We start from the raw sequence: 25,094 nt of genomic DNA, 5'->3' as shown, positions 1-25,094 counted from the left end.
TGCAGGAGCATTACAGGGTGTCACAGAGGGAATTATGGAGAACGTCGTGCATTATGTCATTTACATGCGTTGAGAAAGTTTATGCTTTAGTCTTAAAAGCAGTTTCTAAATTAAATACTGGGCTACTTGTATGTTCCCAGAATTTTAGCATTTTCACCTAACTAAATCGTGTTACATTAACTTGAAATAAAAGTGTATTTTTAAAAGTAGTTAGCATGACATTTCTTATCATGAGCTTAAAGGGTACCAAATTTAAATATTTGCCATGGCTAAAAATACTAAATTTATTTCATTAAGACTCAATTCTCTACCTTAGTGCCTAGCTTATGTTGCTCTATAACACTCAGGCAAATTACCTAAGCTTCAGTTTTTTTTTTTTCTTAGAAAAACTTAAAACACACACAGCCATAGGAAATTAGTATTAACGTGAAAACCATTTGTTCAGGCCAGAGCTACACAGTGTTCCCAGATCTCTATCTGCCTTTCCTCATAAAGAATCAAGAGATATATAAGTCACCTTGTTAACTTTTCCTGTACTTGTGGAATGATGCTGTCTTTTCCCTTCTTGAATAGAAGCAATTTGAAATATCATATTTATTATGTGAAGGGTGGTTTGCCTATATGTATGTCTTTGTGCCATGTGCATAGTGCCCTCAGAAGCCAGAAGAGGAGCTCAGATCCCCCGAGACAGGAGTTAAGTTACCCTGTGGATGCTAGGAATTGAACCTGGGTCATTTGGAAGAGCAGTCATTGCTCTTAAACACTGAGCAATTCTCCAGCCCTACTCTATTTTCTTAATTGGTTTATTGAGGATATTTTTCCCCATCAGATTCACTGTTCTAATCATGTAGTGTTATCCTGTGATGCCATGTTGCCACTTAAACCGTCCATATTGGGCAACACATAAGACAAACCTTGGTAATGTGCCGGCCAGTCAGCAGGCTGCTGACTTTCTTATCAGTATATAAAGTGCTTTTCAGAATTACTGGGCAAATTATTTTATGTGTATGGGTGTTCTGCCTTCCTCTGTGTTCATGCACCATAACCTCATGATCAAGGAGACCAGCAGAGGGACTGGGTCCCTTGGAACTGGAGTTAAATACAGACGATTGTGAGTCACCATGTGGGTGCTGGGAATTGAACCAGGCTCTGTTGCTCTACATTGCTCTTAATCGTTGTACCTTCTCTCTAGCCTGTTGGTTTGTTGATTCAGGGTCTCCGTATCTAGTCTATGCTGGCCTTCCTTGAACTTGAGTTCCTTTTTTCTAAGCCTCCTGCATGTGGGGATTCTGTCAGGTTATTTTCAAATCATAAAGTGCCCAGCCAAGGATTGGGCTGTGGTGAAAGTTGGTGATAAACTAGTTTTCTTATTTATTTATTTATTATGCATACAACATTCTGTGTGTATGCCCGCAGGCCAGAAGAGGGCACCAGACCTCACTACAGATGGTTGCGAGCCACCATGTGGTTGCTGGGAATTGAACTCAGGACTTCTGGAAGAGCGAACAATGCTCTCAACTGCTTAGCCAGCTCTCCAGCCCGGTGATAAACTATTTTAAACGAGGTATCTTCATTAACATTGTCTTGAGTTTATCACTGGGGTAGGTTCTAGACTAAGAAACTGAAAACTGTACTAAACAGTTCTTAAGTGTTGCTGGAGTTAAGAAATGGGAAGACTAATGAGAAGTTCTGTGACAAGCTATCTGATCTTGTGATAAAAATAGCCACTACAAAAACAAACTCTGCCAGTGGTTAACAACTCTTTAATTACGGCCATATTAGTGCAACAGCAAGTATCACCTCTAGGTCTTTCTCTAGTGCAGCCACCATCTTTCTCTGAGCCTTCTCTACCGAACTACTGGACTTTGGTTGGTCATTTCTATCAGTGACAGTAAAAACAAAAACTATATCGATGCAGAAAACATTCATTCGCTGTGTAGGACAAAGGAGTGCTTTGCCTAGTGTGAGAGGCCTGAAGGGTGATCCCCATCATTGCTGTTAGTTGGGGTTCTTTTATACTGCTATGGTTCAGTTGCAGCACCCTGCAAACACCGATGTGTGAGAGTCTGAAAAAGTTCTCCAAACTTCTTCCAGTTTTTCTTGGAGTGGCTGGTGCATTTAGTTTTTACCAGCTGTCACACGTGGGTTTAGGGCAATTCTAGTCCCTTTTTGCCTTATTCTAGAGACAAGAACCTCACTGTTAACCTGGAACTTGGAGAAATTCTCTGGTCTCAGCTTTCAAAGTGCTGAGATTGCAGAATAAACCACCACACCTGGTTCCGGGTTAGTTGGTCTTTAAATTTTTTTATTGTCTGTGTAGGCACAGTGCGATGACACTCAAGCGGAGTGAGAGGATAGCTTTTAGGTTCCAGGGATCAAACTCAGGTGCCCACTGAGTCAACTCAGTAGCCCTAAGTTTATTTGTGTAAAGTTTTATTTTCAGTTTTATATATATATATATATATATGTGTGTGTGTGCTCGTCTATATAAGTATTGGGCTGGATCCTCTGAAATATTATGAGCCAGAAATCAAACATGGGTTCTCTTCAAGATTTTAACTGCAGAGCCACCTTCCTAACCTCTTGTTTCGGTTCTTATAAAAGTAAAAATGTTCCACGAAACTGAGTTCACAAATAAGTGACACTATATACTAGCCTTTTAGACAACCAGACATGAACACAAGTAGTCGTGGGCAAAAAAATGATTTTAATAATTTATTGAAAATTTCATACATGTTTTCAATTTACTATGATCCTAACACCCTCACTTTCTCCCAAGTCAGTGCTTATGTACAGTTGTATGTTGGACCATCTTCTGAAGCATGGGCAACCTACCAGGACTCCTCTGAAGACTCCCTTGTCCTGCATTCTGCAGTTCTCAAAGCCCCTCCCCTATATATGCTAGGAAAAAGTACTGCTGCTCAGGACAAGTGAAACTACTATAAACGTGGGACCATGCAAGCTATGACTGCTCATTCAGACAGACCATCAGTGGGCACACTAGACAGAAAAGACAATACCCTCATTCAAGTTAATGTACAGTCACATGAAAACTCCTTGGGCTCTGTAGAGTATGCCTCGAGGGCTGTTTGGTAAGAGCGTATGAAATACACATCAAGAACAGGTGAACAAATACTGGGATTTGTTACCAGAATTAACAATTTTCACTGTTACAGGTCCTTGAATCAGCTACCCCAGACATCCTGCTGGGAATGCAGTCTGTCAGTGTGGAGTCATGCTGTAGTCTGCAGCAAGTCTCATAAATTACCTGAGTCATAACCATGTATTTAAGTGAGTTCAACTCAGTTACAGGTGGTTGCATCACTTGACTCCTGTATAAACATTCTGTTTAGAAACTGTTGCTACTGTGGCATCATTCAGTGTTAACTACTCCTGAACCATCTATGCGCCAAGCGTTATAACTTGGAAACTGCCTACAGTTTAATCATTCCGCCTAGTTTCCACTTACGACCTTATACTCCTTAACATCATAGTTCTAAAGGATATAGTGGACATAGAAATAACTGTCAATCTTCTGGAGCTATCAAGAACAATGGATTCTAGCAAGACTGTCAAGAAAGCTTTATGTAGCCAAGTATGCTGACTAAGCCTTTAATCCCAGCATTGGGAGAAAGCGGTAGGAGGACCTTTGAGTTCAAGATCAGCCTGTTCAACATAGTTCCAGGCTAGTCAGAAAAAGTGCCCTTAAGTAATAAAATTATTTAGTTCCTAACATTTCAGGAGAGGTTGCATACAACTACAGTCCTTTAGTGACCATAAATTCTCACATTTCCACTTTCAAAGTCCATAAAGTTCACAAACTCACTGGTTTCACCAATAATGTAAAGAAATTTTTATAGCTTGTGTATTAGAACCACTGTGAAGTATCTTTATCCAAGTGGATCAGAAATAAACATCAAAAAGCTACACAGGTCATAAAATTTCAACTTTGAAATAGAAATTTACTGGGTATAATGGCTGATGCTTTCAGTCCCAGCATGTGGGAGGTCAAGGCAGGAGAAATGCCACAAGTTCAAGGTTATGCCATCTCCTAAACATTCAGCTAGATAAAATCTGAATTATGATTGCATGATGGGTCTATGCAATGATCTCGTAATTAAAAAGATTATCAGACATTCAAAAAGTAGCAGCAGGGAAAAACTGCCATATGATTCTTGAACCAGGTCCTCAAAAAAGGCCAGGAATAGCAGCATGGTTTGACTGAAGAGTAATCAACATAAAGGGGCCTAATTATACACAGGAAACATGGCTCCCTCTCCACCCAACTTCATCACTGTTCTAGCATCTATCACTCAAGCATTTAAACAATGTATTTTTATTCCTTTTTTGTTGCTTTGTTGATTGGAGACAGGGTATTCGTGTGTAGCCCCTGGCTGTCCTGGAACTAGTTCTCTAGATCAGGCTGGTCTCAAACTCACTGCCTCAAAAGTGCTGGGATTAAAGGCGTGCGTTTACTCTTCAGATTTATGTGTACAGTGGTTTTGCCTGTATGTATGCATGTGTGCCTGGTTATTGAAGAGATGAGGGAAGGTGTCGGAAGTCCAAGAACTGCAACTATAGGTGGTTGTGAACTGCCATCCAGACAACTAGGAACTGAACCCAAGTCCTCTGCAAGAGCAACAAATGCTCTTAACCACTGCGACGTCTCTCTAGCCCTTCGAAAGTATTTTAAACTCAAGATATTAATGGTCCAGTACATGACAGAAGAACATGGGAACATATTTTAAAGTGGAGCAAGAATTAAGCTTTTATTACTGACAGGCTTCATACTTTTCAGACAGAATCACCACTATACAAAAGCTCATCTAGTAAAGTTTTAGGTGGCCAGTAACTTCATCAATTAGCTCTACTGGTCCTGGCCCAATTCCCAGGACAGTTCGAGAGCCTGGTTCAATCTGAGTACGTCCAGCATCTTGGATTAAACTTACAGTCAGTCCCAACACTTTGGCATGGGTCAGTAATTCAATGAGGGTTTCTTCATCTGGGGCTTTGACGACCACTTTGGGCTGGCCACAGTACTCCCAGTCTTTGAGCACTTGAGGGTTTTTCCTCTGAATCTGCTTGTAGGCAGAAACAGCAGCGTGAGAACACTGGGCAGCAACCTTCCCTTTTCCCATCTTTAGGTCAGTTCGAACCACAAGAATCATTTTGTACTCCCCACTCTCCCCAGGAATGCTTGCTTCGGTTTCTGTCTTGGTGTCTCTATTTGTCTCACTTGTTGAGTTCTGGGGTAACATGCCAAGGTGACCCCGGAGGCCCCAGCCCAGGCACATGCCACAAGCAACTCCAGCAGCCAAGCTGAGTGTACCAGGATGAGCCAAATACTCCATAACCAAGAACTTGGAGAGCACCTTAAGGGAAAAGAAAAAAGTTGTTATCTAAAACTAGGGTTTCAAGCTGTTCAGATAAACCACCTACAAGCAACAAGCAATATTTGAGAGCCATACTAAGTCAAACAGAGGAAAGGCAAGATGCATTGTGGGTCTTATGCACAGACCCTGCTTCCATCCACCCCCAAGTACTAGATTCAAAGATCCACAAGGAAGAGTTTTGGCCATCTGAATGGTCAGCCGACTTTCTTCAGTTAAAAACCCTACCATTCAGTATTCCTTAAATCCTATGGGAAAAGGAAATGATGGCTTTGCCAATATGCCTAAAGAACTGTTGGGGGAGCTGGGCACTGATGGAGCACATCTTTAATCCAAGCATTTGGGAAGCAGAGTCAGGCGGATCTCTGTGAGTTCAAAGCCAGCCTGGTCTACTGAGTGAGTTCCAAGACACCTAGGGCTGTTACACAGAGAAACCTTGTCTCAAAAAACAAAAAATCAAAAAAAAGAACTGTTGTGGGTCCATTGGTCCTTGTACTCAGAGAAGCACTTAAGAGAACCGGGAATGTTAATCACACAGGTGCGTGCTTCCTCAATGGAAGAGATACAAACCAAATACATTCCATCCAGAAAGCAACAATCTGGTGACCATTTTGCTGCTAGCTGAAGGGACAGACCTCACCCTAATTCTCCAGAACGGTTATTCCAGACTCTTCCCTCCCTAGACCATTACCCATCCTTAGAATAGATGTCACAAGTACATTATGGCCAGCTGACCTCTATGCTATCACTCAGAGACCACACTAGATTCTAGATCTTTTTGTTATAGAACCCACCCTCACAGTCACATGTACTTTGTAAGAGTTTCTATGTAGTCACAAATTTAAGCTTTATTGTGCACCTGGAATTGGATTAATTGTTGCCTGGAAACCTTTTCCCAAATTGTACTGTGTTTAAATATGCTGACAGTTCACTGACCCAGGTTGATGAAGTCAATCTGCAATGGTTCCATTCTTATTTCTTGACATGATTTGCTTCCCTGCTGCATGACACCTACAGGGACCCCCTTCAAGGAGCCTAAAGCAATAAAAACTAACTCTGGAAAGCAGTGTAAATTTCTATCTTCATAATTCAGTGGTTCTCACTGTCATAGTAAGCCTGTAGGAGGTACATTAGGCCACGAGTCAAGATGCTATAAACAAAGTTTCAGCAATGGAAATGAGCATGGATGGAAACTTATCCAAGATCCTAATACAAATTCATGTTACATTTGAACACAAAGTATTTGAAGTGGGTTCTTAAATTCAGTAATTCTAGAAGTGTAGCTATCCTAGAGGCACTGAATTCCTTTCACTCCTTCCCACCTTTAACAGGGTTACATCCTGTAGTCCCCCGTGCCCTGGAACCCAGACAGGCCTTGAACTTGCACAACCCTCTGGCCTTAACCTTCCAAATGCTGGGATTTGAGCAACCAGCCTGGCTTGGAATTCCATGTTAATGGAAACAACCATCAGTTTCTTCCTCTAGTGTAGTGTCCAAGCATTTATATGCATGAAGCCACCATTTTTACAGTACTTAAGTAACACTGTAAGAACTGTGCAATACACGACTTAAATGGATAGGAACACTTATTTTAGCAAAAATTTCCCTTCATAAAATAAACACATGTTAACATATGCTAAGTGAAGGGACTCTGGCCAGCTCCAGCGTAGAGAACATGGCTCTGGCAGGCCTTGCCTTTCTCCCATTCCCTCTGCTTTGCTCAAAACTATTAGATTACATTTCTAAAGCTAGCCACCAAGATCTACATAATATTCCTACAGGAACTGGTATGAAGAATATTTTGAATTAAGCAATGACAGGCTGGGAACAGGGAATTTTTAAGACAGGATCTCATTATCTAACCCAGGCTGGCTTCATACTTCTGATCCAGCCTCAGCGGTGCTGGGACTATAGGCATGTCCCAGCACAACTGATTCCTTCAGTGACAGTTTGTTTGTTTTATTGTTGGTTTGATTTTTGAAAGAGGGTCTTACATAGCCCAGGCTAGCTTTGAACTCCACAGGAAGACAGAGCTGACCGATAACTTATCTTCCTGCCTCTACACCCCAAGTGCTGGGATTACAAGAATATGCCATCATGAATGGTTTTATGTGATGCTGGGGATCAAACCCATCATTTCATGCATGCTAGGCAAGTACTCCATCAAATCCTCAATTACAGTTCTTAGTCACTAAAGAGATACATACCATAAAGCTCATTTGTACATCAGGTGGCCACATGAACTATGTAGCTCAAATGCAGGTCAAAGTTTATAGTGGAAACTTTAGATGGTTCAGCTATCTATTTAAACCCAAGTGAATTAGTAATTGCAAACGTTTAAGAGTCGGTATGCATGCTTTGATTATTCATATGATTACATGACATTGTCAGTATTAGCTCTCAAACTAGAGATCACTTTATACTACAAAAACTCTGATCCAAATGTCAGATTATTTACAGCATGAGTATTTTTCAGGGATGAAGCCATCCAGGGCTGGTGGGGCTGTGCTGGATTTCTAAGAAAGATAGTAACAATGCACCAAGCTCCTGAAAAAGAGAAAGCATCAAACTATAGATGTCTGGATTAGACTTGGTTAGAGGCACAGACCTTTCAGAGTGCTGAAATAAATGGAAATGATTAAATAAAAGCCTGACTTTTCTATTAGGTTAGCTAGGGAATCAGAGAGAGAGATAGAAATAGAGAGAGATAAAGAAAATGCACACAACTTAGCCAGAGTCTGAGTCTACAGTGATGAAAACAGAAATTAAGTAGCAATGCCTTTCTCTGTCTCTCTCCCCTTTTCCAGATAGGGTGTGCACTCACACGGACGAGAATGTATGGAGGTCAGAGACCACTTTCCTCCAGAGTGTATTCTCTTCTTCTACTATGTGGGTCCAGGAAGTTGAATTCAAGTTGTCAGGCTAGGGGTCAAGCACATTTTCCTAGTGTGGCAGTTCACTGACCCCTTTTCTTCCTTTCACTGGCAAAAGCAATTCGATTTTATTTATTTGATTATCGAGACAGGGTCTCTGTGTAGCCCTGGCTGTCCTGAAATTGGCCTTTACCTCCCAAGTGCTAGGGTTAAAGACACACACCACCCATCTGGTTGTGAATCCATTTTAACTGACAACCCTACAGGTAAAGGTTATAGTATATTACCCATCCTCTAAAGCATTTGTTTAACTCTGTGAGACTATTGAATCGCTGCCTTTTTAAAACACCTGAAGGTTTAATGAAGAGCTGAACAGCCAATAGCAACGCAGGAGAAACGACAGGCGGGGCTGGCAGGCAGAGAGAATAAATAGAAGAAATTTGGGAAGAGAGGAGGAGCAAGAGAACATGGAAAGATGCTAGGGGTCAGCCAGCCTCGGAATAAGAGCTAAAGTAAGATAGAGAAGTAAGGAAAGGAAAAGGCCCAGAGCAAAAGGTAGATAGGGTAATTTAGGAAAAGCTGGCTAGAAACAAGCCAAGGCCGGGCATTTACAAGTAGAATTAAACCTCTGCGTGTGTATTGAATTGGGAGCTGGGTGGTGGGCCCCCAAAGAGTAAAACCAAAAGCTACATTTTGGCATTCCAGCGTGGGGCTAGGGTTAAAAAACCAACTACAGCTGGGCGGTGGTCGCGCATGCCTTTAATCCCAGCACTTGGGAGAGAGAGATGCTGGTGAATATCTGAGTTCAAGGTCAGCCTGGTCTACAAGAGCTAATTCCAGGACGTGCTCCAGGCTCCAAAACTAGAGAGAACGAGAAACCCTGTCTCAGAAAAGAAAAGAAAAAAAAGAAAAAAAAAAAAAACCAACTACAATGACACTTTAATACAGTTTCTCATGCTGTGGAACACCCTCCCCACACACATAACCATAAAATTATTTCGTTTCTACTTCATAACAGCAAATTAGTTACTGTTATGATTCGTAATGTAAATGTCTGCTATGCAACCCTTGTGAAAGGGCTGTTCAACCCCAGAGGGGTCATGACCCACAAGGTAAGAACCACTGCTCTAGAGCCTCCTGCATATTAGGTAAGGACTCTCCACTGGTGAGACTCACCCCGGCTTATGCTGCTTAAAACTGCATCTTGCTAAGTTGCCTAGGCTGCTCTTGAACATGATCATGATCCTTTTGTCTCAGCCTTCCCAGTAGCTGGGATTCCAGGTATGTGCCCACAAACCTAGCTCCCTCTTCATAACTCTTATCAAGGTATACACTGTATGCAGATTTTAATGACTCAAGCATTCAACAGTCCCAAAGATGGGTGGGGGCACAGAGAAACTAAGACCAAGAGAGGTCTAATATAGCAGATGTTTGGTAGCTGTCTGCCAGGTGGAATTAGCAGTCCTCACAATTTCTAGGTGGCAAAGTAAGCAAATATACCATATACCAGACCAAGGAAAGTTAACCTCTCTACAGAGCGTCTACTACAGGACGGGTCATATACCATAACCTTTGCCGATATATTTGTCAACCAAAAGGATTCACAGTTGGGGGTGGTGCATGGGAGGTAGAGGCAAGTCTGCTCTACATAGAGCATTTCAGAACAGCCAGGGCTACATAGACCCTGTTGCAATAACTACATAAATAAATTTAAATAGAACTGCTTTTGTCAGCGCACAACAAGGAATAAAGCTAGGAGGTTATAAAGAAGAGGATCTCCCTGCTACGACTACAGACTGCCAGATGAAAAGCACACACGAAGTACAGCTGCTCGGTGCCTGCCCAAGCTTGGACTTCAGATCACACTTGGTACTAAGCCTTGTAGACAAGGATTAGGGTTCAAAGCAGTTCATGTCTCCTCAAAGATCATTCCTTGGCCCAGGCATGGTGGTCCACACTTGTAGTCCCAGCATGTAGGAAGTTGAAGAGGACTCTAGGTTTGAGCCTAGCAGTGATTGTCCTGCCTCAGTTTCCTGGGTGCTAGGTTTAAAGGCATCCTCGACCACAGCTGACTCAACATCCTTTAATGTATATGCAAAGCTCCAAAAAAATGTGAACTCTCAAAGAAGCTCACCCATCTTCAGACCTAAGTTACTTAGGGCGATATATTTATTGTTCTGAACATTAAAAGGAAGCTCTAACTCTCATTTTTAAAGATGAGAAAATGAGGATCAGAGACGATGTGGCTGAATTCTAAAAAAGCTAACAGCCATTACAAAAAGCTGCTCGATCTCATTTAAAAATACGTGCATCAGTGACAAGCAGGGTAAAGAGCAAGGAATACATCCTACTCAGGCCCTACACTTCATGAGGTCACTAATAAAACTCAGGCTGTTCAGACTTCTCAAGGGTGTTCCAGTCTGTCTCTTTCTCTGCATCCTCACTATAATCTCAGGGTTTGACATTGCTCATAGTCAGTCACACAGACAATCTTTAACAACCCAGTAAAATAAGTGTGGCCATAAAACCCTCTTCTTTGGGCCTTCTAATTAGCCTGCTTCACCAAGCGTGTTTCAACAGATCTCCTACTCCTGATAACTTCCTGAGCCACGCTCTCTGCAATGATCTACTTCACGGCTTCTTTACATTTTTCCAACCTAAAAAAATTCCTTTCTAAAATTTTTGACCCACCATGGCATAATTTTCTTCTTTCAATTCCAACCTCAATTATCTGCTTCTCCTAATCACCATGTACTAGTCCCTCTCCTCCCCCATGCTACCAAAAGTGCTAACGAACCAGGCATTTGCCAGGCGGTGGTGGTGCACACCTTTAATCTCAGCATTCAGAAGGCAGAGGTTCAGAAGGCAGAGGTAGATGAGTCCAAGGTCAGCCTGGTCTACAGAGCAAGTTCCAGGACAGCCAGGGTTACACAGAGAAACCTGTCTCAAAAAACCAGACATTGTTATTGCCACCACAGTTGTATCTTTTTTGGGTTTCACTGAGTGTTGTGCACCACTTCCTAATGACTTTTAAAACTTTAAACCTTCCTCTTTGAATTATTTAACATGACTCTGACCCAATGCTCACCTTACCTATCTGATAGTTTTATAGTATCCTAAGAAAAACTACCTGGTATTTGCCTGGAAATATGGATAGTATTATACAATCTTATATTGTTGGCCCTTCTGTCTTGTGTCTATGCTATCCAATGTGGTAGCCATTAGTGCCATATAGTTAGGTAATTCAACTTATGGTTAAATATTCAGTTCTAAGGATCAACAATCTGAAAGTGGCTAGCAACCACTCTATCAAACTGGGAGAGAGGACACTGTCATCACTGAAACCTGCAAGACCAGAAAGGTGATGTATCAACAGTCTCGTGTGTGTTTGGGGCCAAGTAAGAATCACAATAAAGTAACCCTGTCCCAAAGAAGGTGGGGGAATGGAAGCACACTGGGACAGCACTGGTCTATAAGCTCTTTTCCAATCCTCTCCAATCAATCAATCAATAGACCAACCAGCCAGCCAATCAGTACTCTCTGGGACTCATTATGCTCCAGGCACTGTTGCAAAGCCTCAAGAGAGAGCTCTCAAAACAAAGGTGACTTCTCCTTGCTTCCAGCTGGCCTTGACAGGCAATAAAGTGTCAGGTTTCCCTGGAGAGGGAGCAGAGACACGGCTGCTCCACACTGTCACTCTCAGGAGTTCCTTTCATCTTTTAGGGAGCTCAACTCAAGCAAAATTGGGATTTGTGATTTCATCACAGGAAGAGAGTTTCAAAAGAAGCTGAAGATTTTATTAAATATAGACTTTAAGCTCAAAGGTTCAGAGAAAAAGACACATGATGTGGTATGCCCTTATGTATGCTGTGAATGTTTTATTACTGTTGGTTAATAAAGAAGTTGATTTGGCCAACAACAAGGCAGAATAGAGCCAGGAAAGAAATTCAAGCAAAGATACAGGGAGAAAGAAGATGGAGTTGGAGAGACACCAGCAGCTGCTGGGAAAGCAAGATGTGAGGTAACAAGGCACGAGCCTCGTGGTAAAATATAGAATAACAGGGGGGCTGGAGAGATGGCTCAGAGGTTAAGAGCACTGGCTGCTCTTCAATTATTCTGAGTTCAATTCCCAGCAACCACATGGTGGCTCAAAGCCATCTGTAATGAGATCTGGTGCCTTCTTCTGGCCTTCAGACATACATGGAGGCTGAACACTGTGTACATAATAAATAAATAAATCTTTAAAAAATACATAGAATAACAGAAATGGGTTGATCTAAGATGTAAAGGGTAGTCAGCAAAAGCCTGAGTCATCAGCCAGTTTGTAATCAATATTAAGCCTCAGAGTGGTTATTCAGGAACTGGCAGGCAGAGGAGAAACCTCCAATTAGAAATGGCTCCCAGAAATACTCAGACAGACAAGACAGATCCAGTATCTTCCCGTAAGACATAACCAAATGTGGACACGTGCTCAAGAAGAGTCTCAGTCAGGCGGTGGTGGCGCACGCCTTTAATCCCAGCACTTGGGAGGCAGAGGCAGGTGGATCTCTGTGAGTTCGAGACCAGCCTGGTCTACAGAGCTAGTTCCAGGACAGGCTCCAAAAAAAAAGCCACAGAGAAACCCTGTCTCGAAAAACCAAAAAAAAACAAAAAACAAAAAAGAAGTCTGCAGAGTGGCAGTGGCCAATGTGTTTAATCACAACACTGGGGAGACAGAGGCAGGTGGATCTCTGTGAGTTGGAGGCCAGTCTTGTCTACAAAGTGAGTTCCAGGGAAGCCAGAGCTACACAAAGACATCTGTCTTGAAACAAACCAACAAAACCATCAGAAGCCACTAGGGCTGCACAGAGTCTTGGGACACAGTCCTTTCCCTTTAAATGAGGTTTCACGTGAGATTCCTGGACAACTGGGAAGGGACACAGGCTTTAAGCAATTGTTAACTGTGTTAGCATGCTTGATTCTCCCAGGTAAAAGGCTTTGATCAGATTCCAGAGTGAGGGGTTCCTCTCTCTTCCCATGTCCCTACAGTTTCCTTTCTACCCTGCACTAAGATGAACAATATCATTTATTCCCAAATCCCCTCACATACAGGGTGCTTTGGCCATGTGGATCTCCAGTTTCTGTTAGATTTCACCACCCAGAGTTTCCAAGTATTTTTTTTTATATGTTTTGATTGAGGTTTTTTTTTTTCCTGATCATCAAACCCAGGGTAAAAAGCATTCCACCTTTTGTGTGTTCTTCCTTTATTTTTTTGGTTTTTTTGAGACAGGGTTTCTCTGTGTAGCCCTGGCTTGTGTTCTTGACTTTTAAGAAAATCCGTACTTTCCCTCCTGTGTTCCAATAGCGTCAGTCACCAAATCCTGTTGTTTATTGCTGTAAACCCATCTCCACTATTTTTACCGACAGTGTCCTAAATATTTCTTATCAAAAACTTTTAACTTTGCTAACTCCAACCTTTGAGGGAAGTGGTTAAGGGAGGAGCATCCCAAATTCATGACCAGACAGGGCGACTTGATGAGGTATAGTGATAAACCTGCCTGCCTCCATCTTCGGCTTGAAAGCCATCTTATAGTAAAAACAAAACTATATTAGTTTCTGTTTATAAATTAAGTTTGTCTCTCAAGGATTGAGCTATGGCCCACCTATAACTTTTTGTTAGTCTGTTTTTGTTTTTCAAGACAGGGTTTCTCTGTGTAGCTTTAGTGCCTGTCCTGGAACTCGCTCTGTAGACCAGAATTGACCTCGAACTCACAGAGATCCACCTGCCTCTGCCTCCCGACTGCTGGGATTAAGGGCCTGGGCTCCCACCTATATAACCTTAACTACAAAAGGCTCTGTACTTGTCTGTTCCTGGAAATGGCCACCAGGCCTTTGTTTCGGAAGGTTGTTAGGACCTACTTGGTTTATGCTTATGTTCTGCTTCCGTAACCCCCGACTATCTATCTGCCTGCCAAATGCCCCATCTGAAAACACTCCACTCAACTGTGAAGCTCCTTCTCTTCCTCATGTCCAATGCTGATCTCCCGAGCCACCCCATGAGGGAAAGTCCATGTGCACAAAAAAAAAAACAAAAAACAAACAAAAAAAAAACCTTGCTTTAATTAATTTGCCATGATATGGGTCGATGGTCTTTCTCCTCGCATCTATGGGATTAACAAGATCTAGAGCGCTTGCCTAGCGTGCACGAAATGCATGCACCACAGTACCAATAAATAAAAGTACCTTTTTAATCCATCCTTAGAATTCTTTCCCTGTAGGGGCAAGGCTGAACAACTTGAAAACGGACATTTAGTATTTAAGTGTGAGGCCTGTTCTCCATTTTCTCACGCTAGGACAGCGTACCAACGCCACCTAAACGAGGAGGCTTTGCTCGACCTAAAATTCTGGGTTCTATCCCTTCCCAGCATCTTGGTTTCTTCTTCCAAAGGAAGGTTTGCAGACCGGGCAAAGACCAAGCAGTTTATGTAGTCGCTAAAAGGGAGCAGACTGTGGGATAAGAAGGTAAGATACGTTCCGGTAGGGAGAGAACTACACTCCTCTCCTCTCCATCGTCCTGGAAGGAACCGAGACTTACCTGAAGCACTAGTTGTCGCTCACGCTTTGTGGCTCTCCACTCCTGAACAGGGAACACGCTTCGCGCGCGCCAACCACTTCTTCCGGGTTTCCAGAGAAACTAGTTCCGGATCAGGAAACTACAAAGCGCAGTCATCTTTCCTCCTGTCACACCCACAGGATCCGAATTGAGAAAGCCGAACCGAAATCCCGCGAGGACCCTCTCGGGTTGCCTCAAGGAAGGTGGAACATTTCTCTTTCGGAGGCGGGCTCCTCGGGGGACCGGACCGGAAGTGACGCGAGGGAGTTCCGGTTGGCCGGAGCCCAGCGGCGGGTGTGAGAGTCGGTGCCGGGAGCCGCTTCCAGGATCCTGAGATCCGGAGAAGCCGGGGTCTGAGCGGGTAGGTAGGCGAAAGCGGGGAGTCGGGGGCGCACTCCCCAGCTCGGCTTCTTCCGTGGCTCTCACACTTGGGCGGTGCAGATACAGAACACGCTGTTTTCCACTTGAGGAGTGTTTCAGGTCACTGCTGACAGGCTGTGTCAGCTTGGTTGTAGCCAGGTTATGTGGGACACCTCTCCGCGGTTGGTTACCGGGACATTGGCCCCAGACGCTCCCGACCGTTCGTTCCAGGCTTGGAAGCTGCCCTTGGCTTCTCCAGAGCACCCTCCTCGCGGAGTGTCCTGATGAAATGAGCTGATGACCGAGCTGTTTCTCGTCCCCATGAAGCGCAGGCATGAGGGTGTCTTGATGGTACAGAGTTGCCAAAGGAAAGGGCTTTCGTCTTTCAGAGCTCTTACTGTGAACCTTGGCTCTTCTTCCAGCTGTCAGAGAAAGGGTTCTCTGCCCTTTCCAAATCCCTAGTCCCCAAATTTTGTATTTCACTGCAGTTGGAAGTACTTTGCAGCAAGGCAGGGTGGTCTACTTAAAAATCTTTACAATTTCAAAAAGCGTGTATAGCCTTGTGTCTCCTGATACCTAACACTTCTGGCTCTTAATTGATTTTACATAGCCATTGTTTTCTTTCTTTGTTTTTTTTTTTTTTTTTTTTTTTGGATTTTCGAGACAGGTTTCTCCGTAGCTTTTGGTTCCTGTCCTGGAACTAGCTCTTGTAGACCAGGCTGGCCTCGAACTCACAGAGATCCGCCTGCCTCTGCCTCCCGAGTGCTGGGATTAAAGGTGTGCGCCACCACCACCTGGCTCCTTTGCTTTTCTTCTACCCCATCCAAAAAAATTTTAATCATGCATAGATTGGCGCTGTGGATGTATATTGGCAGTATAATTTCTTGCCTTGACTTTCAGTTCTTCCTTGATGTTTGTAGACATTTTGTAGACAGATTGATTGGTCATTTAGAGATCTTTCTCATTATTTCTCTTGGCATAATGAAGAATTTAGTATTCCAACTGTTTTGTTTTGTTTTATTCTTTTGAGACAGAGTTTCTCTTGTAGACCAGGCTATCTTGAACTCAGATATCCGCCTGCCTCTGCCCCCCAAGTTCTGGGCCCATCTGTATCCAGCTGTTACTATTTATGAACCGTGTTGTCATTGGGTCTGATTTTAGGGGATAAACTTACTTATTAGGCAGCAGTTTGTGTGTCGAAGGTTATATTTTTATTGACCTTCGGTATCCCAGAGTTTGTATCGATGCAAAATGACTCTAAAGTGGTAATTTCTCCTATTTAGCTTATTTGCCTACATTATTTTAAAACACAGATGCATTTTTAGGACCGTGTTTCTTAGATACTTTTAATAATATAATTATATCCTTGAGGTACACATTCAAGAAGCAAATATACACATAAACTCATGTCTGAACTACTCTAGCAAATGGTTCGATGCTGCTCACTAATCTAGCTGCAGCTAGTTTCGTCTGATTTTCTCAGATTAGTCGTAGTTTTTGAGTTAGCAAATTGTTGGCACGTCTTTGAAATGAGGTGACAAGTATTTTGGCAAATGGAATTGTAAGTTTGATATATCATTAATTTTAAAATCTAGTAAATTTACTTATTGATTACACAACTACCAAACTCTTTTTTGCTTTCCTTTTCTTTCTCTTGTTCTTTAGTTCTTGTTTTTTGAGACAGACTCTTGTATGTAACTCTGGCTGTCCTGGAACTCACAAAGAACCTCCTGTCTCTGGGGTTAAAGGCATGTGCACCATACCCAGCCCGAATCCTCTCGCGTTCTGTTTGTTATGTTATCCTTTGTTTTTGTCTCCTAACTTTGACACAAACCCCTCTTTTAGGATTTCGAGACAAGGTCTTACTCTGTAGCCTGAAGGGCCTCAAATTCACAATCCACCTGTCTCTGCCTCTGCCTCGTGAGGTTAAAGGCCACTGCATGCAGAAAGATCATTAAATTTTAAATCAGATGACCTGGATTAAAGTCTGGGCTCCAACACTTACTAAGTAATGATTGGCAAATTACCCAGCGTTCCAAGCTCCTCTTGATTGTGATGATAAAAGGGGTCACTCTGTTTCATAGGACTGTCAAAGTGTTTGGTGAGATAGTACTTGTAAAGTCTCTCTGTAAGTTCAAGTATGGCGTTTTTATTCAGGAACTAGAAATACATAAGTGGAGAATAATGTTACTTTGGAGTATTTCAAAATTAAACCATTTATATCATGTCTTATTAATCTGAATATACTATTACCCATATTTATGATGATGGTCTTTGCCCTGTTTTTGAACACAAGAAAGCTAGCCTAGAGTAGCTTGAAATTAGTCACCTTAGTTAATAAGTAAGTGGCTACAAGATGTGCATAGCTTTGCATTTGAGAGTTTAGTTCTGACCTTTCTCGGTCATCATGTATTGTCAGCTGAGAATTACCAAGTACAGAAAACACTGACGTTTTTAGTTTGCATGCATAACTGACTAATCATTAAAAGTAGCCTGTCTTTACTTACATTAAGTAAGAGCCCATTTTATTTACTGAAACCAATATTTAATATTGTAGTTAACTCTTTAAATGCATAGTTAGTGCCTTCTTATTTAATAGAGGGAAAAATTAGGGCTTATGAACTATCAGTACTTGGCTGGCCTCAGGACTTCTAAAGTAGGTAATGCCAGAGCCTCGAGTAGACTTGAGATCTTGAGTAGACTGGAGTGTTCTTTCCGTTCTTCCCAAGTTGTCCTCAGGCCTCCTGGTGAGCTTTGGTAATAGCCTGGTTTGCATAACACTGTTTTCTCATGTCTGTGATTTCCCTCTCCTCTTTTGCTTCTTTAATCCTGTGAATTGTAGGGAAACAAACTGTCCAGTGAGATTCATCGGGAAAGCCAGGGCAGGGACACCTGTGGTCACAGTGCTTGAGACTGAGGTGGAAGGATCTACATTCAAAGCCAGTCTGGGATGGATTACATAGTAAGAACCTGTCGCAAATAAAATTTCTAAAAATTGTTCAGTAGGATGTATTAAGGAAAGGAAATTACTTATGTTTTCCAGAATAGTCTCAGTTCAACATCAATTGTATCAGGTATTGTGAAATGTCATCATTTCAGTGGAAATGACAGGAGCTCTGTAACGTGCCTCTTACTGATGTTACCATTCATGGGCAGAGCCTTTTCTTTTCCTTCCTCCTGATATAAAGAACTTTCTGAGCTGCTGTAATACTGATACTCTATTTTATTAATTTTCACCTACAAGGCCATTTGTCTAACTGTCATTCTAAGTAAACAGCCTTTGTAGAAGAATAAATGCTTTGTTTTGATCCTTTGCTTCCACTGACTCCACGGCCACATTTCGCTCCTCCTGCGGGGAAAGCAGTAGTGGTAGTGCAAATCTGGGAACCGGATACACTGAAGCGGACGTAATGTTGATAGTCTGCTTTTACAGGGAGATGTGCAAGTGTTCTTTCAGAGTAAACTTGTTTGCGGGGTTGGTGCTGGGTTTGAACCCAGAGCCTTGTGCCAACTATCATAGGTTCAGCTGCTGGCTAAACCCCAACACCCAGAGTAAAGTTTTTTGTTTGTTTGGAGGGTTTTTTTTTTTTTGGTTGTTTGTTTTTGTTGTTGTTTTATAGAGAGCTCTCTCCTAGCTGGTCTGGATTTCATTATATAGACGAATCTGGCTTGAAACTTAGAGAGCTCTGCCTTCTTCTCGACTGCTAGGGCGAAAGGTGTGCTTTACTGCTCCCTGCTAGAATAAATTTTAAAAAGTGTGTTGTCTCTAGAAACTCTGTTGTTTTTTTTTAATATTTATGTATTTATTATGTATACAATATTCTGTCTGTGTGTATGTCTACAGACCAGAAGAGGACACCAGACCTCATTACAGATGGTTGTGAGCCATCATGTGGTTGCTGGGAATTGAACTCAGGACCTTTGGAAGAGCAGGCAATGCTTGTAACCACTGACCCATCTCTCCAGCCCTCTGTTTTTTTGTTTTGTTTTGTTTTGTTTTTGTCTTGTTTTACGTATTATCTCTTTTTTGTATTTGTAATTTTTTTAAAACAATCTTTTCTCATCTTACATGCCAATTCCAGTTCCCTCTTTCACACCTTCTCCTGCTCCCCTCAACTTTTACCCACCCCACGCCCTATCCACTCCTCAGAAAGGATGAAGGGAAGTCAACAATATCTGTCATATCACTTTGAGGCAGGACCAAGGCCCTCCCCTCTGTATCTAGGCTGAGCAAAGTATCCCCACAAAGAGAATGGCTGCAAAAAGCCAGTTCAATCACTGCGGATAAATCCTGGTCCCACTGCCAGTGACCCCACAGATTGCCCCAGCAACACAACTATCACCCCCATTCAGAGGGCCTAATTTGGGCCTACGTGGGGTCCCCCGCTGTCATTCGGGAATCAGTGAGCTCCCACTAGCTCAGGTCAACTATCTCTGTGGATGTCCCCATCATGGTCTTGATCCCTCTGCTCTTATTATTGTTTCTCGCTCTCTGACTAGACTCTGGGAACTCAGCCCAGTGCTAGCTGTGACTCTTCACATCTGCGGCCATCAGTTGCTGGATGGAGTTTGTGTGATAACAATTAAGGTAGTCATCAATCTGATTACAGTGGAAGGCCAGTTCAGGTACCCTCTTCACTATCGCTTAGGGTCTTAGCTGGGTCATCCTTGTGGATTCCTGGGAATTTCCCTGGTTTGAGGTTTCTTGCTAGCCCCATAATGGCTTCCTCAATCAAGATAATCTCTTTTCGTCTCCCTCATATTTTCTTCCCCCTCTTCCTTTCTCCTCCTCCCCTCCCCTTTCACCCTCCCTCTTCGCCCCCCATGATCTCAATTTTCTCAGGAGTTCTTGTCTATTTTCCCTTCCTAAGGGGATCATGTATGTTTCTCATAGTGTTCTCCTTGTTACCTGGTTTCTCTGGGGTCACGGACTGTAGGCTGGTTGCCCTTTGCTTCACATCTGATATCCACTTTTGAGTGAGTACATACCGTGTTTGTCTTTCTGAGTCTTACCTTACTCAGGATGGTTTCTTCTAGTTCCATCCATTTGTCTGCAAATTTCAAGATGTCATTTTTACACCAGTAATGTACAGAATGCAAGTTGAGGGTTGGACATGGTGGTTCCCACCCCCATTGGGGAGGCAGAAACAGGTAGATCTCTTAAGTTCAAGGCCAGCCTTGTCTGGGTCTGCAGAGTTCCTGGACAGCCAGGGCTGTGCAGAGAAACCCTGTCTCGGGAAAAAAAAAAAAAAAAAACTGGGATTTGAAGCTTGGGTTCAAACTCCAGCTCTATTACCTGACTCCTGAGCTGGTTACTTAGCCTCTGGTTATCTTAGTTTCCTCGTAGGCTGTGAAGTCAGTGCCCTTTCTGCTAAGGGTCAATGAATAGATTCTGAAAGCATTGAGAACAGGGCCTAGCATGGTTGGCATCATCTGTTGGCACTCTGAGCTGTTGCTGAGGACCCTTTCCCAGCCTGAATGTTTGACAATTCATGTATGATTCTTAATGAAAAGAACCATTTTTGTGGCCATTCATTTGTCCTTTTTGTATTGTTGACAGATTTAGTTTTGGTTTTTGTTGTTTCATTTTATTTTGGTTTTGGTTGGTTTTATTTCGTTGAGACAGGGTTTCTCTGTGTATCCCTGGCTGTCAGATCTGCCTGCCTCTGTCTGAGTGCTGGGATTAAAGGCATGTTTCACTAGGCTCAACTGTTTTCTTTTTTAAAAATTGACTTTTTGACATTTATTTATGTATTTAGTTATTTTATGTTTGTTTCTGCAGAAGTCAGAGGACAACTTGGGGGGGTTGGTTCTTTCCCCACATGGGTTCTGAGGATTGAACCCATGGGTTTGAACTCAGGCTTGAGTTTAACAAACTTACATGTGTGCTGGGCAAGTGTTGTATCCCTTAACTACACCCCAGTCCTATTAACAGTTTATATTTGTAAGTCATAACATGCAATTTAGAAACTAAAGCCAACTATCTTGACATCAAACAATATTTTCTGGCACTTTCTTTGCATGGAAAGATCATTTTCAGTGAGGTTTATTGCCTTGTTCATTGATCTAGTTGATAGATGTCTTAGTTACTTTTTATTGCTGTAGTAAGACATTGTGACCAAGGCAACTTACAGAAAAAGGGTTCATTGGGGCTTACAGTTCCTGAGAATGAGTAGAAGCCGTCACGGCACGGAGTAGGTGGCAGGCAGGCGGTCCTGGTGCTGTAGGTGTCACTATAGCTTCATCCCCAAGCATAAGGCAGAGAGACGGAGCTGGCTACCTGGGATTTTGAAAATTTAAAGCCCAACCCCAGTGAGACACCTAATCCTTTCCAAATAGTTCCACCAATTAGGGACCAAATATTACAGTGTAAATGCCTGTGAGGGCCATTCTCATTCAGACCACCACAGTGGACAAACATCTTACTACTTAGGTCTTCTACCAGGTTCTGGGGAAAATAATAGGGAATTTAAAGTGTCATGAAGAAAACAAGGGTCTGAGAAAGAGCTAGCAATGTCCATTTGTACTTGTTTGGGGCACAGGTGGACTTGGAAGACTTAAAAGTGCAGCATAGTGATACATAACTTCGGTCCTTCAACTCTGGAGGCTTAGGTCAGAGGATCCCCTGAACTCTGGAGTGTAAGCAAAACAGAGAAACCTCAGTTTAGGAGAAAAAATAATGAAGAGAGAAATTATGAGCTCACTGCAGTATTGCAAGTATAGAGATGAAAGTGGCCTAAACAAGAAGGGTGATCAATATGAATAGAAGATGACTGGGCACGTAAAGGTACTTGTCACATCTGACAGCCCGAGGCCCGTCCCCAGAGCCCACGTGGTAGAAGGGGAGAACTGACTGACAAATTGTCCTCTGACCTCACATGTGCTCTGTGCCAGGAACAGCTCACCACCCCACCCACCAACCATAAAGAAATGTTTTTTAAAAATCTAGAGCAGTGTAAGGATATATTTGGAATAGGACTTGATCTTAGATAAGATCAATGGTTTAACAACAACTGATGTCAGGAATGACTAGCTTCTGGGTTTAGTAACTAGATGGGTGCTTGTTCCAGGTAATAGGAAAAGGACTATTGGGTGAGACTGGTTTATAAGACAAGTAGAAGCAGGGTGTGCTGGCGTATGGCTTTAATCCCAAAGATAGAGGCAGGCAGATCTCTGAGTTCCAGGACAGCCAGGGCTGCACAGAGAAACTCTGTCTCAAAGAAATTAATAATAATAATAATAATAATAATAATAATAATAATAATAATAATAATAACAGTGCAGATAGCAAGAGAGATAGCTCAGTAGATACTGGTGCCTGCTCCCAAGCATAAGGGTCTCAGTTTGACCCTGGGACCACGTGGTGGAAGGAGAGCATCAGCTCCTGCCAAGTCCTGACTTCCATGTGCCCACTGGGGCCTATGCAGCATCCCTCCCCTCCCACACAAGTAAATAAATGAAATAAAATTTTAAAACAAAAAAAGATAGCTAAATGTGAGTTGGAAAGGGTATTAAATTTGAGATGAATTTGAGATCATTTTAGTAGTCCTATTATATACATAAATCTAGAGGCCAGAACCAAATTACAAATTCAAGAAAATATTTTAAATCACAGGACCAGATAAATTACTTGGGGAAGGGAGAGAAGCAATGTAAGAAGAAAAAAAAAAAGTATTACAAGGAGATTGAGTGTTTGGGGGCCCGCAAGCAGGTAAGGGCATTTGCTGACAAGCCTGGCAACCAAAACCCACATTAGGTAGGGAGAGAAGTGACTCCTGCAGATTGTCCTCTGACCTCCTCTATACACTGTGACAGTACCCCTCCCTGCAACACACAGATGTTAAGAGTGCATTGGGGCCTGGCGGTGGTGGCGCATGCCTTTAATCCCAGCACTCGGGAGGCAGAGGCAGAGAGAGAGAGAGAGAGAGAGAGAGAGAGAGAGAGAGAGAGAGAGAGAGAGAGAGAGAGAGAGAGAGAATGTGTTGGGGGTGTCATTGAGATATATTGAGACAACAAAGGAGATGAAGGCTTTTGTTGCCAAACCTGACACCAGAGTTTGAGTCTCAAAACCCACATGTCGGAAGTAGAGAGCAGACTTCTACAAGTTGTCTTCTGATCTCTACACATGGGCTGTGGCACTTATGTACCCACATATACATGCACTAAATAAAAAGTGTTTGGAAAAAGAATGGTCCACTGTACAAAACCAATATGGTGATGGGGCAGGAAAGATGGCGCAGCAGGTCAGAGCACTGGCTGCTCTCCAGAGGACCCAGATTCAGATCCCAGCACCCACATACCATCTCACAACTATTTGTAACTCCAGCTCCAGAAGATCTGACACCTTCTGGCCTTTGCTGGCACCAGGCACATACATGGTACACATACATACATGCACGTATTCACATATAAGCATAAAATAACTAAATCTAAAAAAGAATAAATATAGTGTTTTAAAAAGCTGATACAGTGGTTATATCTTTTTTTTTTTTTTAATAAAGCCAGGTGTCATGGCACATGCTTTTTATGTATAATCTTCTGTCTGCATGTATGCCTGCAGGCCAGAAGGGGGCACCAGATCTCATTACACATGGTTGTGAGCCACTATGTGGTTGCTGGGAATTGAACTCAGGTCCTCTGGAAGGACAGTCAATGCTCTTAACTGCTGAGCCATCTTTCCATCCCCCAGTGGTTATATTTTACAAGGAGAATGCTAGTTAAGTAAGGGACAGATAGGAGCAAGATTTTCTTATATACATGGAAGCTTTTATGTATTCAGAATATCTTTAAGAAGTCAGTTTTGCCAAATGCTGCTGTCTCATTCCATGGATCACTTCACTCCAAGTTCTTCCAGAAACCTTTAGATATTTATGTGTAGGTTACAAAAGGCACTGATAGGAGAGAAAATACTCAAAGTTCCATGACCCTGGTAGTGTTTTAAGATCTTTTAAACATTATGGTACAATCATCCTTTACATCCACATGGACAGATTTCAGGACCCCTGTCAGATACCAAAATACATGCTGACATAGAACTCTAGCCCTCGGGAGGTAGTCTGAGGCAGGATAATGGTTAGAAGTTTGAGGCCAGTCTGGTCTACATAGCAAGCAGTTTGCCCCGCCCCCAAGACTTAAGAAATTAAGTTCAGAAACATTCAAGGGATTTCCCATGCATTCCCCTCAAGTCATGTATTTTCCGAAAACATATTCTTTAACTGGCATCACCGTTTGACAGTTTCTGTTACCTATTCAGTCTGGTGGGCTGGTAATCTCTGATTGTGTACATTGAGTCAGGGTATATTGCTCACTTAGATTGCTTATTAAATTTGTAACACTCAGTTTTGCAGGTCCTTAATCTTTATAGCTGTAGGGAGTCGGCAGCTGTTCCGGCTTGGCCTAGAACTAGATATGCTTAAGCATTCCACTTCCAGATACTTAAAGCAAGAAAGGTTACCGAAAGGTGGTGAGATCTAAGCTGACCTCTTCGATGGCTTGCATGTGTTATTAAGGAACCTGACTTGAAAGGATGTTAATTTTATTGTGGAATAATGTTGCCAAGAAGATGAGAGTCGGTGGGTTTAGTGCTCTTACTTTTCTATCCTTTCTCTTGTTGATTTTTCCAGAAACTTTTACCCAAGGGAATTGCTATTATTGTGTCATCACACAATTGCTTAAAAAATAATATTTATTTATTTATTTATTTGCATATGGGTCTGTACGTGCATACCAAAGCATGTGGCAGTCAGGAGCCAACTTACAGAAGTCTGTTCTCTCCTTTTACAAGTGAGACCTGAAATTGAACTCAGGTTATTAGCCTTGGTGGCAGGTGCCTTTACCCATGAAGCTTTAGTTTTAGGGTAGAGAAGTGCCTTGCCAACA

The 25,094-nt window shown here is 42.5% G+C and overlaps 2 protein-coding genes across 2 annotated transcripts in view; one reads left to right on the top strand and one right to left on the bottom strand.

Moving 5' to 3' along the window:
• Positions 1-2,769: 2,769 nt before the first annotated feature.
• On the bottom strand, positions 2,770-15,551 carry Ptrh2 (peptidyl-tRNA hydrolase 2). The gene is made up of 3 exons (XM_057773957.1): positions 14,994-15,551; positions 14,838-14,936; positions 2,770-5,372 (listed from the first exon to the last, which is right to left on the bottom strand). The coding sequence occupies exons 1-3, from the start codon at positions 15,549-15,551 to the stop codon at positions 4,827-4,829; spliced, it is 1,203 nt and encodes a 400-aa protein (XP_057629940.1). The 3' UTR covers positions 2,770-4,826.
• The window catches only part of Vmp1 (vacuole membrane protein 1), a 101,051-nt gene continuing 90,930 nt past the window's right edge, over positions 14,974-25,094 (top strand). The window contains exon 1 of the mRNA XM_057775544.1: positions 14,974-15,216. The gene's annotated coding sequence lies outside the window, so the exon portion shown is untranslated. The remainder of the gene's footprint in view (positions 15,217-25,094) is intronic.

This window comes from Chionomys nivalis, chromosome 7 (assembly GCF_950005125.1).
Source record: "Chionomys nivalis chromosome 7, mChiNiv1.1, whole genome shotgun sequence".
In the NCBI taxonomy this organism is placed as follows: domain Eukaryota; kingdom Metazoa; phylum Chordata; class Mammalia; order Rodentia; family Cricetidae; genus Chionomys; species Chionomys nivalis.
The sequence above is the reverse complement of the archived record's forward strand: the minus strand, read 5'-3'. Positions and strand labels throughout refer to the sequence as shown.